We start from the raw sequence: 14,525 nt of genomic DNA on the forward strand, positions 1-14,525 counted from the left end.
CACGAGAAGTCATTCTTCCGCTTTACTCCGTGCTGGTTAGGCCTCAGCTGGAATATTGTGTCCAGTTCTGGGCACTGCATTTCAAGAAAGATGTGGAGAAATTGGAGAGGGTCCAGAGAAGAGCAACAAGAATGATTAAAGGTCTTGAGAACATGACCTATGAAGGAAGGCTGAAGGAATTGGGTTTGTTTAGTTTGGAAAAGAGAAGACTGAGAGGGGACATGATAGCAGTTTTCAGGTATCTAAAAGGGTGTCATCAGGAGGAGGGAGAAAACTTGTTCACCTTAGCCTCCAATGATAGAACAAGAAGCAATGAGCTTAAACTGCAGCAAGGGAGATTTAGGTTGGACATTAGGAAAAAGTTCCTAACTGTCAGGGTAGTTAAACACTGGAATAGATTGCCTAGGGAAGTTGTGGAATCTCCATCTCTGGAGATATTCAAGAGTAGGTTAGATAAATGTCTATTAGGGATGGTCTAGACAGTATTTGGTCCTGCCATGAGGGCAGGGGACTGGACTCGATGACCTCTCGAGGTCCCTTCCAGTCCTAGAGTCTATGAGTCTATGAGCCGCCAACCCTCTCTTCAGTTTTTGTGCGGAATTTCAACAAGTGCTCCTGCGAGTCCCTTCCCGAACATACTAATGATCGGCAGTTCCAGCTACACATGGACCCCAAGTTACTTTATCACAGGACACCTGTAATCACTTCTCAGCAGTGGCTGTGTGTTTAATTCCAGGTGAAGTTCAAGCTGTTGATAATAATTCAACCAAGTACTTAAGCATATGTTTAAGCACATTTATAAAATTAACATATACCTCAGTATTTGTCGGAATTGGGGCCAATAGCTCTGAATGGCACAAAACTCAATTATTCCACAGAGCTGATCAAAACTGATTTTTCAGTTTAGTGGATGAACCTAAAAATCCTAAGAATTTCATTTTGGGTCAAACCAAAACTAAATGTTTGTGTTTTTTCCTGCTGAAATGAAAAATTGACACTTCCCCTTCCCCTTTTCAGGGCAAATGCAGTGTTCTGTTAGCCCAAAATGAATTATTTTTCATTTTTTCTTTATGTTTTCAGGTGTGTGTTACCCTTTTACATTTTTCTTTAAACAAAATCTAGTGTTCGACTATTTTACTAGTCAAGTTTACTTAAACAGAGGGTCAGAAAAGAGAATGAGTAAGCAAGCATCAGAGGGGAAAAATAAGTGTGTGATGGGAAGAAAAGAGTGGGAAGGGGAAAAATTAGGAAAAGAGAAGGAAGGAAAGTTATCAGAAACAAGGAAAGAGAGAAAACATGGGTAAGACGTTAAAGAATATAACACAGGGAAAAGTGCAAGGGAAAATTTACCTTAGAGTCATCATCCTAGGGGAAAACAGAGGCTGAAAGTTATGGAAGAATACACATGGACAAAAAATAATGAACAGAAGAAATAATAAAAACAAAGAAGATATAGAAGGTTAATTAAAAATATTTTAAATAGATAATACTTAATGATATATTCCTTAATTAGAAGCACATCTGATTTTTGTGGGGAAACAAGGATTCTATGGGAAAACAGTTGCATTCTGATGTCTGTGTTGGTGAAAAAATAGAGGAGTCTATGCATACACTTCTAATATCTTATCCTGGACCATGCAGATCTTTGCTGTAGTCCCAATTCCAGGCAAGGAAAACTGGAATTCACCAACAGACATTGGTTCAATAAAAGATATTACCTCACCCACCTTGCCTCTCTAATATCCTGGGACTACCACAGCTACAACTACATTAAAAAGGATAGACAGATAAAGGAAAAATGGACATCAGATAGTTGAACTGGCTTGAAAGGATTCTCTTCATCTCTTAATTTGCCCAAAGTCAGACATCCCTCCCAAACTTTATTTTGGACTACAGGTAAGGGGAGGATGCTGTTGATATTTGGGTTTGTTTTACAATAACCCAATAGTCAATATTAATAAAATGAGTTTATATCCCACCAAAGCAATTGAGTCCTTCACTGAACCAGCCATCACTCTGGGCTTGTCTTCAGTGCACTGGTGGCACATGTTATAATGCAAGTTTTGCCCTTAACCTGATTCCCATCCACAAACACAAATCTCTAGCTTGAGTTAAGTGGTGTTTTAAAGCTTCTAGGGATATAAATAGCAGTTAAAGTAACCATGTAACCGATTAAAATTTTATCAGTTACACGTGACACCTTTCACTTCATATTTTTATGAAAATATGCTTATGATATGAACATCATAACTGAGATATACTTTATGCAAGATGGCTTATGTGAGATATCATTGGAAAGGTTATGATTTACTGAATGTGATTATCTAATTTGTATGCCTGTATCATTTCAGTATCTGAAGTTAGAAATATTAACTATGTATCTGTATTTCAAATGCGTTACTTTGGGTCTCTCTCCCAACCAGCACTTCAGGTACAACAATGGAAAAGCCAGACAGGCTTAATGGGCCATGAGCAGGGACAATAGACTGTGAAAGAGCTTAGTCTTCCTGTGGACGCTGGAATCAGCCTACGAGCAATGGCTGCCATGGCGATGCACAGACATGGGTCCAAGTCACCTGGTACTGAATACCCCTCCTCCCCTTTTGGAATGCCACTGGTTTTCCACTAGAAGATAGAGTTCCCGCCTTACACAAGAGCTATATGAGGCATGGGAGTGACATCATCATGGTTCTCTTCTGCCTCCTCACCCAAAGAGACACTGAAAAAACACCTGGAAGCAAAAACTGAACTGAGGGGAGAAGGATAGAACCCAAGCTGGAAGGGCATCTAGCTTGTGAGTAATACCTGAGGTCTCAAGAGACCAGTGCAGCTGCCTTTCAAGACTTTCTGTAATCTGCCTGCAACAATATCTAGGGTGAGAAATTCTATTTGTAACCAATTTCTTTAATGAACCTAGCTTAGTTTGCATGTTTGGTTTCATTTGTTTAGTAATCTGATTTGTTCTGTTTGTTATCTCTTATTTTCACTTAAAATCCACCTCTGGTAGTTAATACACTTATTTCTTGTTTCTTATGCAATTTCTAACTGGGCAGGCAAGAAGTGTGCACATCTCTCTTCACATTGAGGAGGAGGGTGGATTTTTATGAGCTTGTGCTCTGCAGATTTTTCTATATAGCACAAGACAGTGTTATTTTGGGTTTATCCCCAAAAAAGGGGTGTGCACGTGAGTTCTGGAGGAGTCCTCTCACACAGAGCTGACTTCAGTCTATGTCTGCAGTGGGGTATGGCCCTACCTGTGTGCTGCAAGAGGCCAGAGAGCCTAATTCAGCAAAGCAGGAAGAGGGAACCCAGGCTGATTGAGCAGGGGAGGCTTAGTTAAACTCCAGCACATCAGGTGGCATCCTAGAAGGTGGGGGGTCTAACCAGTCACAATATGGTTAAACATTTAACTGGGGAACTAGGGGGGCTGCAGCACCCCCACGTTTTACATGGGGCCCCTGGCTGCCGGCCCCCGTGCCCCAGGACACTCCCAGCTGCCAGCCCCCATGGCAGCAGTGCAGTCCTGGGCTCCAGCCGGCAGCGGAGTTTAATCGTTAACCAAACCCAGTAAGACTGATGCTTATTAGTTAAACTTTTATATCCCTAAAAGCTTCATGTACCTAGCTTGTCAGGGGGGGTGGGCTGATGCTCCAGTGCTGCTGATGTTGGAGACTGGAATAGGCTGACAGTGCAGTAGCTAAAGTTACAACTCACCAGCTGCTAATCCAATCGCGCCAGTGTGGTCATTCACTCTCCCTTGAGCTAGGCTAGCGCTAGTGTACTGACTGTTGCAGTGAAGACAACCCTTCCGAGTGGTCTGTCATATCAAACTCAAATCTATATAACTACTTCTCCTTGTACACTGCTGTATCTCAATAATGACTGCTGACAACTCTAGTAAATTTATTTTGATTTACAGTATATTTACAATTGGATCTTTGCAGATTAAATATTACACATTTTTGTATGATGTACTGCTGTGCATTTTTAAATTTTTTTTTGCCAAATTATTAAAAATTTGAGTAACCCCTGCTGAAAATAAAACTTGAAAAATCTCATTGAATCTTGCTGCAAATTTGCTGGCACATCTCTGGGATAACAGTAACCCCCAGCTCACGATAGCGCAAAACTACACCAAAACCTGTTATAGTGTCCTATAAATCTAAACCTGTGATATCTGCGTCACGCTTTAAAACACACAGTAACTTCTTTATTGTGTTTAAGTCACTTAGCTTCTTCGCAGGTAACAGTACTGAAATTATTACCCCAACATGTTCCCTTCCTCAAACTTGCACTTAATTACTCAAATTTACTGTTAAGAAATTAAAGCTTCTTTTGCTTGGAATCCAACAGATCTTTAGATAGGTACACGGCTACATTTACCCTGGCTCTGTGTACAGTTCTGGGACTGCTTTAGTTGAGCAATGTTGTCTGATTAACCCTGCTATTCAGGTATAATAATTTGCAATATGTATGAAGCCAGAGGCTTCAACAGGAAGAAAATGGGCACAAATCTAGAGTAATCATAGCAGCAATGGCAGGAGTAATTTGCTGTGTGAAAGGGCAGATTGGAACAAGCTTCCTTTCCGTTGCTATCAACTGCTGAGTTAACTGCTATCTCGCTTTGAAGAGAAAGGCAACAGATTTTGTTGAAGGACACACTATAGGGCTGTCAGTTAGCTTAGGATGCCTGGGTATTAAATAGTACCATAAGACATAATGTCAGTGACACTACATCTGCCAGCATCTGAGGCACCAGTAGGCATCCTCCAATATGTGCTTGATTGGTAAAGAATGATTTATTCTACTGGCCAGAAGCACCATTAAACCACTCATCTGCTGTACCATTCCCTGCCCTCCTTTACAGTAATATATGATTTGTATGTACTCAGATAAGAGGACATAATAAAGAAGTATTAAGGAGGTCTTGCTGTCTCCATCACACTGACTGATGCCTTATTCAAACTGCATATTGCATAACATGGATCAGAATAATTGAAAATCCAAATAGAGCATCTTTCTCCCTTCAAATGTCCATTGTGACATCCTTGCTCTCATCAGTTTTTGCTGTGATACTCTATGTCAATGGCTAATACCTCCATCATTAGTTAGCACCATGTAACAAAGCAGGACAAATACTTGGTCTACATTTTGCTGATCTTTGTCATGAAATTGCCCTAAGTACTACAGGGTCATGTTTAACATGTTCTCTGTCTTTGAAAATGGTGAAAATAGACTTTCGTGTGTGTGCAAAAGAACTTTTCTATGGAAATCTTTTCCGGTGACAGGTGGTCATTTGAAATATATTACATACATTTTTGCATGGTTTTCTCTGAAAAAGGCACACAAAAATAATGTGTGAAATAAGCTCAAGTTTTTCACATCTGTATTTTGTTATTCAATGTCTTGTCTGAAAAAATAGAAAACTAAACAAACAGTATGTTTCTTGTATCTATTTTCCCTAGCTAGCTATATTGTTAAAGTGATTTAATTTCAGGAAGATCAATAGCAGCAGTATTCTTTTTAATGAACACGGTCACTGAAAATGAATATGTATTATTCAATTTTTCTGGGTGAATTATAATCATACATGAGATGATTATGATCTGCGCATATAAACTTGTTCCATTGGCAAAGAAAAAAATTCACTAGAATAGAATTCAATGGTAGTTTTTTGTTAAAAAAAGGAAAAAAAGGAAAAAAATGACACTTTTCAAAGTTGTGTGATATCAAGAAAAACCAGGGAATGAAACAGACACTCATTACTCAAGTTATAACCTACAGGACTGTCCACAGTTGTGTATTTTAGGCCACTTAACTATTTAACAAGATTAAATCTCATACATGGTAAATAAAAATAGAAAATCTAGAACTTCTAGTTCCAGATTCATTAAGTTGATTATAGGTTTTTTTTTAAAAAAAGATAAGTCTCCAAGTATTCTGGAATTCTGTGTCCTAGGAATTTCTCAGAATTGTACTCCAGAATCTAACTTTTTACAAAGAAAACATGTTTTAACTCTTATAGTTGTGAAGATAGATTTCCAAATGGGAACTAAGTTTTAACTGATGAATTGTCGACATGAGTATGCAAGCAGTCAAACAGTAGCTCTAAAAGACTCCTGATTATCTCAATGAGGTGTTGACTCAAACCTAATGACATCTTAAATAAAATAATAATAATAAGTCAACACTGTTACTCTTTCACTGCCCATCATTTAATAATCACTGATATAGACCCTGTATCAGCATGTGCTGGCCTCAAGAAAGAAGATCGCATGGTCCCCATAGCCTGTTCACAGGTTGAGCCCCAGAATGATATTGAGCATTGTAGTCTGGGCAGAAGTGCATGCTGGGAAAGGGGACAGGGCCATAGAAAAGCCCCAGCAATACACATCAGGAAAGAGGCAAAATTGGCAGTGGTTTTCACTATGGAGGGAGCTTGTATGATGGTAGAGAGTCCAGGAGATGGAAGTCCTGGAAGAAAATTTCAGACAGGCCTAAGAGGAGGGATAAGAGGCAGGTGAATAGAAGGGTAAGCAAGCCACAGCTGACAAAGAAGATATGCATAAAGCTAAGTAAATTACCCAGATGAGGTAAGAAAACTGAGGCAGTGGCCCTATGTGGCAACAGAAAATTAAGCCATAGGTTTGTATGGTGCTTTGGAAATTTTAAAAGTACGTGGTCCCCGCTCAAAGAAGTTACAGCCTAAATTAGCCAAATCTATGACAAAATATAAAGACAGACAAAACGTATAGGAAAAGGAAAGACAACGATTAAAACACAGTAAAATAATCCGAGTCCTATTATTCTAGATACATATTCACAGTGAGTGAATAATTTATGTTCTAATATATTTAAACAGCATTTGAGATACGACAAGAATGGTAGAGCAGAAATAGGTTTTGAAGAGAGATTGGAAAGCATGAGGATGCTAGGTGCAAAAGAAGAGGGCTGTTGTTCCAGCTATAGAGAAATCAGTGGGAAAAAAGTCATAATGGTGAGAGTAGGAAGACGTGAAAAGTAGAGTAATGAGGTGTGAAGAGTGGGCAGAGACCAGGAGGAAAGTTGTAGAGACACAGGAGACGAGATGTAAGCAGGCGCAGAGCTCTTGCAGAGCCTTAACAGTGAGAGTCAGGCATTTCACCATGCCAACCCCAGCTCATTTCCTTTCACCAACTTCCTGTCTCTTTCTGCATAAAACAAACTCTTCAGCCTCATTTTCAAGGAGTGAGAAATGGTTACCATTTTAGCTGCTGAACACTGAATATATTAAAGATGGGAAAGAAAGAAGTTATAGCAGTCGAGGCAATATAAGAACGTGGTCTTGACTGTGGAGAAGGAAAGGGAAGAGTAGATTTTAGAAATGTTACTGAAGGAAAAGCAATAAGATATAGCGAGTGCTTTGATATAGGAGAAAAAGATAGATTAGAGTTATATATAACCAAGAAATTTTAACTGAGAAAATGGAGTTTTTAACGGCGATGGAGAAAGCAAGGACAGAAGAGTCATTAGGAGGCTATATAAGAAGTATAGTTTAGTGTTAATATGTTTAGTTTAAAAAACTGCAGGACATTCTTGAAAAGAAGAGACAGGAAGTGATGCACATCTGGAGAGAGGAGGTGGAGAGGCACATAAGAGGTGTCAAAATAGAGGTAATAGAATACCATGAGTGTGTACGAGGCTAGTAGCACTGTTTAACACTGGTTAACATTTGTATTGTTCACTTAAGAGAAGTTTAAATCTCTTATCTCAATTACATTTTGCAAAATTGTTAAACGATTAGAGATACTATGTGTTAATATTGTTGAAATAAATCCCAGCTGTTTATTAATATAGAACTGTGACTTGAAGGAAAACTGAAGTTTTCCACAGATCAACTATTTTCCTTAAGTTTTCTTCTACAGACATGAGAAGTAAACTTATAAAAGTAAAAGCTTTTAAGAATTATATATTTTAATATATACTTATTTGTTAATTTTACTTAACCAACCAAAAGTCTCTAAGAACTTGTTGGACGCAGAGGGATGAAATAGCAAATTATTTTGATAATACTTAAGATTAAATGTATTTAAACAAGATCAGAAAAAAATAACATTCACCTAGCTACCAAGCAACCTACAGCTCAGTTGAAATAATAATACTTAGCACTTATATAATGTTTTATACATTCCAAGCAACATACAAATACTGATGCAATGATGTACATTGAATTGGGTCAGGTGGAAGTAAAATGAAATATTTAAAAGAATTTAAATACAGATTTAAAGAACACATATTCCAGTGGAGGAAGCAAAGAGAAATTCAATCAATCAGTTCTCAGGCTTATTAAGGACCTGATTGAAATCCTACTAAAGTTAATCAACTGACTCTGACTGACTTCTCAACGGAAGATGGATTGAGGTCTACAATGTCAAAAGAACTGCGTGACGTGTACCGTTACTAGGCTGACATTAAAAATACAAAAACTACAAATGGTAAAAAAGCCCTACTATACAGGGTCCTCCCCTACAGAAAATGAAATTGACTATCACCATTTGAGTTACCAAGTTGCAAGTCTTATTAATACTATGTACTACTCCTTTCCATTTCTCCTAGCTTCTAACTGCTTTGAAATAAACATAGATACGGAGGTAATGCATTCACACCTACCTCTGCACTTACAGAGAAGACAACCATGATTATTCTGCTGGAAGCCCATTGGACAGATCTTACCACAAGGAAGTTCTGGGCATTTCTTACAACGACAGATGTCACAGCCATGCTTGTTCTTCCTAGATGACCGAAATAATTTGTCAAAGGTCAGCAGATCACTTTAAATGTCTGATTAAAAAAATGCCCATGATCTTCAGAGCAAAGGCTTCCCCTGAAGTGACTAAGTAAAAAAAATTCCCTTAATTGTAATTCTTGTACTCCAAGATGGTAAGGGGTAAATAGATCTCCACTCTTGGCTTGTGCTCCCTCTGTGTGACTGGCAGAAACACTCTATTTAAATTTCAAGCTATTAGGCCACCTCATTTGCCTGGTACATTTAAGTGCTGATGAGCCAGCACTGCTTTTGACAATCCGTTCTTTTTTCAGGTGAAAGAATAATAGAGTGGATATAACAGAACATCTCCAAATCTGTGAAGAAGATAGAAGGGTAAGTGGGGATCTATTATAATCACTATCTTCCGAGAACAAAAATTACAAGTAATTTTTTTTCTCCAATAATATGCAATAGATCTCCACTTATGTAAAATACTCCAATGATGTAACTGAAAATGTTAAATAAGTAACAGAAAACTTATTTGAAATATAAGATGTGGAAAGTCAATAACCAAGCAGTAAAGGCAGTGAATGCATAATTACACATTTTTTAATACAAAAAGATAGGGTACCTTTGTGAAGATACATAATATAGAAGCTAAGTAAAGAAACATTTTCTCATCTTCCAGATAAATACATTGAAACAAGCAAGAGAATTGAGGGTTTTTTTATAATCACAAACCAAATTCCGTAACACTGGTAATGCTAATCAATACAGTGTTATGAAAAATAGTTCTTGTCAAACAAACTTGTTACTGTTTTTTGATATCATGTTTTATTATTAAATCTATTTACACTACACAAAATCAATGCAGCCTATATTAAGTGGATTAAAAACTGGTTAATGGATAAATTGCAAAAAGCTGAATAAACTGGAACAATTTACCTTGGGATTTGGTGAATTCCCCATCACTTGAAGTCTTTAAATGGAGACTAGATATCTTTCTAATAGATATGCTACAGCTCAAACGGAAGTTATGGTCTCATAGTATTACAGTGAAATGATACTGTTCTATAGATAAAGCTGGAACTAATTAACCAATTTTAGCCCACTAACTTTGCCAAAACTAAATCAATACACCGGAAATTTCCTAAATGTGGTCATCTAAGGAATGAGAATCTATAAATAATGTTTTGGGGATAACTGGACAGGATGTAAGTGAAATACGAAAGTCAGAAAAATCAAATCTATTTCATTTTTGTAAAACTAGTCTAACCTTTTTGGAACATTATATTTAAAAGTACAGTATTGACCCTCAAGTAGTGTTAACATGGTTGTCCTCAACAATTCAGAGATTTTTAGATTTCAAGGTCAGAAAGAAACATTGTGATAATCTAGTCTGACCGCCTGCATAAAATGGATCTTAGAACCTCCCTGAAATAACTTCTCTTGAAACTACATCACATATTTTAGAAAAACATCTAATCTTGATTGTTTTTTTTTTTTTTTTTTTTTTTTGCCAGTGATGGAAAATCCATAACCCTTGCCCTTGGTAAGGTGTGTTAATGAATGTTGCCTTTGAATCTTTCGGGTAAGACTTATAATATTACTTAAAATCTTACCATTAAAAATAAATCTACAGTGTTAATTTAAGTTTTCATTAAAAGTGTTAAGTTTGCTATCTTTGCACCATAAAGCTAGAATCTACTCTCATTTTAAAAGCTATTATTTTAATTTTCTTAAAAAAAATCAGCGTATTTATAATGATCTTTTTCTTAGACATCCCACACCATTTATACTCTTATTCACCTTGCAGCCTCAAAGCCATTGGTTATCAAACCATCTTGAGCTCCAGCATCTTTTCATATGCACACCTCATTCCAGGAAGAATAGTATTAGTTAGAATCTTAACCGCCCCAGTGTCTTCCCCCTTGAGTGTTCAATCTTTGATTCAGTACCCCTACCAAGGGGCCTGAAAGACATGGAATGGTAAAAAAGTGTGTATGTGGGGAGAGAGACTGTGTGATGAGGAAATTGATGCAGAGAAGGCATGCAGGGAAGGAAGGCATGCAGGGCAATGAGAAGCATTAAGGTAAAGGTAAACCATAAGGTCAGGGAATAGAGGTAAATTTTTCTTCCACTAAAACCATCCTAGAGGAGAACATGGAAAGGCAGCACTCATTTCCCCATAAATGTAACTCTTTCTGTGCCACACCACCACCTCTTTTCCATGTATCTCCACCAAGTGCAATCTTTTCAAGGCCAGAACTGATGCACCCTCTCCTTCAATACCCATCCAGCACAACCTTTCACTACTAGAATGAATGCCCTGCCTCCTTTACTTTACATGCCCTATGGAGTTTCTAAGCTCTGTCAATTGAACCGGTCTGATTCAGGGAGCTTGTGAAAGGGAATTACTCCCCTTGCCTCCAAATTTTCAACTATCAATGATTTAAAATCATGTTTGTTTTTAAAGTTAATTCTTCAAATTAAAAAAAAAAGATTTTGTACTTATATGTTGGTAATTCTTTATTTTTTTCTCATTTTATAATGACATGGTGGGGTAGGTAATATCTTTTACTGGACCAACTTCTGTTGGTGAGAGAAGTTTTGAACCTACACAGCGCTGCTCTTCAGGTGTGGGAAAAACTCCCAGCAGTACAGCAAAATGCACTATAAGGGTTAGTGGTTTACAGATTGTCGTAATAAGCCATATATCCAGTGTTTCTGTTCAGCCCATGATTTTTGGTATCTAGCAGATATACCTCAGGCTCATCTTTTGAAAATGTTGTGCAGGTTTCCTTTGAGGATGAAGGCTGATGGAACAATCAGTCTATATCTGACCTATGAAAAGTGTTCAACCACAGGTGATACAGTGTTTTTGTCTTATTTTCCTATGTGAGTGCATTGAGAATGTAGTGATTGCCTGGTTTCATATAGTTGTTATTGAGACATTTAGTGCACTGGATGAAGTATACCACATATTGTGATAGGCACGTGTAGGATCCATGGATCTGGAAAGGTGTGTTGTGGGGGGTGTTGGTCATAGTATCAGTGGAGAGATGTCTGCAGGTTTTGCATCGGTTGTTCTGACAGGGTCTATGTGCTTTGAGTTGGTGGGTCCTGGTCTATCGGGAACTTGCTTCTGATGATGAGGTTGGAGGGTTGTTTGAAGGCCAGAAGTGAAGGTTCAGGAAACACTTCTTTCTTGTTTGATGATACCCCATCATATGGATTCCAGTGTAGTGCCGTAGGTGACAACTGCAGTAGATGTGTGCAGTCAGAGTGGGTTTTTTATTTCTGTACTGCAGCAGGTTCTTTCTGCATATCTGGGTGTCCCATTCCATGATGAGATCATGCTTCTCTTGTTTGGTGAAGGCAGTTTTAAATTTATTAAGGAGTATCTCTCAAACTTTCTCCTAGGAGCATATTCTGTGGCATGAGTGTCTGGCTGTACATAACCGATTTCTTGGTGTGTTTGGTTTGGTTACTGGACCTATGAAGGTAGGTGTGATGATCTGTGGGTTTCTTATATATGGATGTCTGAAGAGTTCCATTGCTGAAGCGGACTGTGGTGTTCAGGAAGTTGAGCCTGGCATTCCTTGGTGCTTTTTACCTAAATATGGGCTTGGGAGCATAATTTAGGGTGCCTATTTTTAAAAAAATTGTTTTGCATGTCTAAAAAAGTCCACAATAATTTGGCTAATATATCAAAAGCCAAAATAACTTTTCACTGTTAACAATGAAGCAATTTTGTTTTGAAGTGACAGATTTTATACCAGTAAATTTTTTTTGTTAAACTACAGTTTTAGCTTAACTTTAAGCACGAGTAGTCTCACTGAGTTTGGGGCTATTCATGTGCATAATGATGCATACCTGCGTAATTGTTTGCAGGATCAGGACTTTAATTTTCAATATTTTGGTTTTTGCCTCCAGCAGTTTTGTAAAATTCAAATAAAAGACATTACTAATAGTGGCACTTAAAAAAAACCCAACCAACCAGTGTTTATAGTTCAGTTCTTTATACTTTATTTAATCTAAACTTGCAATAGTACAAATTTAATTTTTTTAGAAAGCCTCAAGCTGATTTAAACAACAAACTAAACCCTAGTGATTTAGATCAACGATTTAAATCACCCCATCTTACTGAAAATAATTACTTAAGCTCCAAGACAGCTCTGAGACAAAACTGTTCAGATAACACTCAGGCTGTAATTAACAACATTATAGGAAAGACATCTAATCGAAATTTAGAGATAAGGTTACTAAAAAAAATTTACTGTTGTCAACTTTACTTGATCAACTAATATAGAAAATGTTATCAATATTCATCAGAACCCACCTTACTCCCTGCCTTCACTCTGTCCCATTAATATTTTCAATAGTTAATACAATACCTGAATTTACATAGTTCATATGTAAAATCAAAGAACCAATTCCAATTCACTTCCTATAAGCTACAGACCCCTCTCCATTCCATATGACTGTTCACAGTGGAAGACAACATCTCACCTCTAATTCATATCCAGTACAGAAAAACTTACAATCCCAATCTATCTTTCCTCGATAAACTAAGGAACCAAACTACTCCATCCACACTATATGTATAGGGTAGAAACTACTACTCCCTACATACCTCTAGACACAGGCCTCATATAATACCTTGCACTTCTATAGCACTTTTCATCTAAGGAGCTATATAGTTCTTTAATAGCACTAATGAATCAGGGCCCGATCATGCAAGTATCTAAGCACATTTAACTACTCAATTTATGATATCCGGTACTCTATTCCACATACGACCTTTAACCCCCTAGATGAATGAGTACTACAATCACTGGAACATGTGGAAGCCCCTATAAAGAATACATTACATCTTCCTTTGAGTGATAAGTTTATAAGGAATACATTGTGCAACTCTTACTCATTTCTGTGAGCACTCAAGTTATTCCATTTAATGGCCCCATGATGCACAACCCATGCAGTTTCCCTGCATTGCCAGTTTACAGTCTATTTCCCTCTGTGCAGTCAATTTACACTACTTCCACTGTGTTTTGGGCTTCGTTTGTCCTCTCAAGGGGAAAACAGGATTTGAATCATAGCTACCAAATGCTTATTGAACACCTCTAGTATTTGTTATTGTCTTTCAAATCTAACCTGTTCAGATGAAAAGGGGGTCAGAAAATTTTATGGGAAATCTTGGGCCACATCATCTGTAAATCAACTCTCTTTTGCATTGCTACTTTACCCTTGATTAGAGAAAAACTGTGCTAAACAATAGAATTTCAACTGCCTTCCAGGGGAGAGAGAGACAGAGAGAGAGAGAGAATGGAAGCTCTCCCCACCTGTTTTAATAGAAATTTAAATACTTCAGAAGCTATTTTGTCTTATTCTTTTCAATAAAAAATTCCACAGATTTCTGATCTCATGCTTGAAGTTATTTACCAAAAAATCTTTTTTTAGGCAGTCCCTTAGCATTAGATATTGCCAGTGTGCATTTTTGTGTTAACCTGATTTGGCCTTTAACTCTGCAAAACTCATGAAAATTCCTTTATTTTAGAGATCCAAAGTTTGAGAATATCATCTGCCAGCCAATTCTTCCAATTTAACATTTGACCTTTTATTTTGAATACTGAATTTCCCCAGATACTGCATGAACTTCAGTTGATTTCCTTGGACTGAACATTAATATGAAATGCATATCTACTCTGGTTTTCCAAGAATGTATTATTAGTGGGTTAATTAATTTTAAGTGTAGTTCGACTATATTTCTTGCTAG

General features: G+C 37.4%; 1 protein-coding gene across 6 annotated transcripts in view; it reads right to left on the minus strand.

The window, feature by feature from the left end:
• Positions 1-14,525, minus strand: part of CRIM1 (cysteine rich transmembrane BMP regulator 1) — a 321,806-nt gene that overhangs the window by 46,426 nt on the left and 260,855 nt on the right. For 5 of the 6 annotated variants that reach the window (XM_050950291.1, XM_050950290.1, XM_050950288.1 and 2 more), the window contains one exon: positions 8,650-8,771. The exons of the other annotated variant lie outside the window; for it this stretch is intronic. In XM_050950291.1, coding sequence (XP_050806248.1) covers positions 8,650-8,771 — 122 coding nt within the window. The remainder of the gene's footprint in view (positions 1-8,649; positions 8,772-14,525) is intronic. 6 annotated transcript variants of the gene reach the window in all.

The sequence above is a fragment of the Gopherus flavomarginatus genome, chromosome 4 (assembly GCF_025201925.1).
Source record: "Gopherus flavomarginatus isolate rGopFla2 chromosome 4, rGopFla2.mat.asm, whole genome shotgun sequence".
Lineage (NCBI taxonomy): Eukaryota > Metazoa > Chordata > Testudines > Testudinidae > Gopherus > Gopherus flavomarginatus.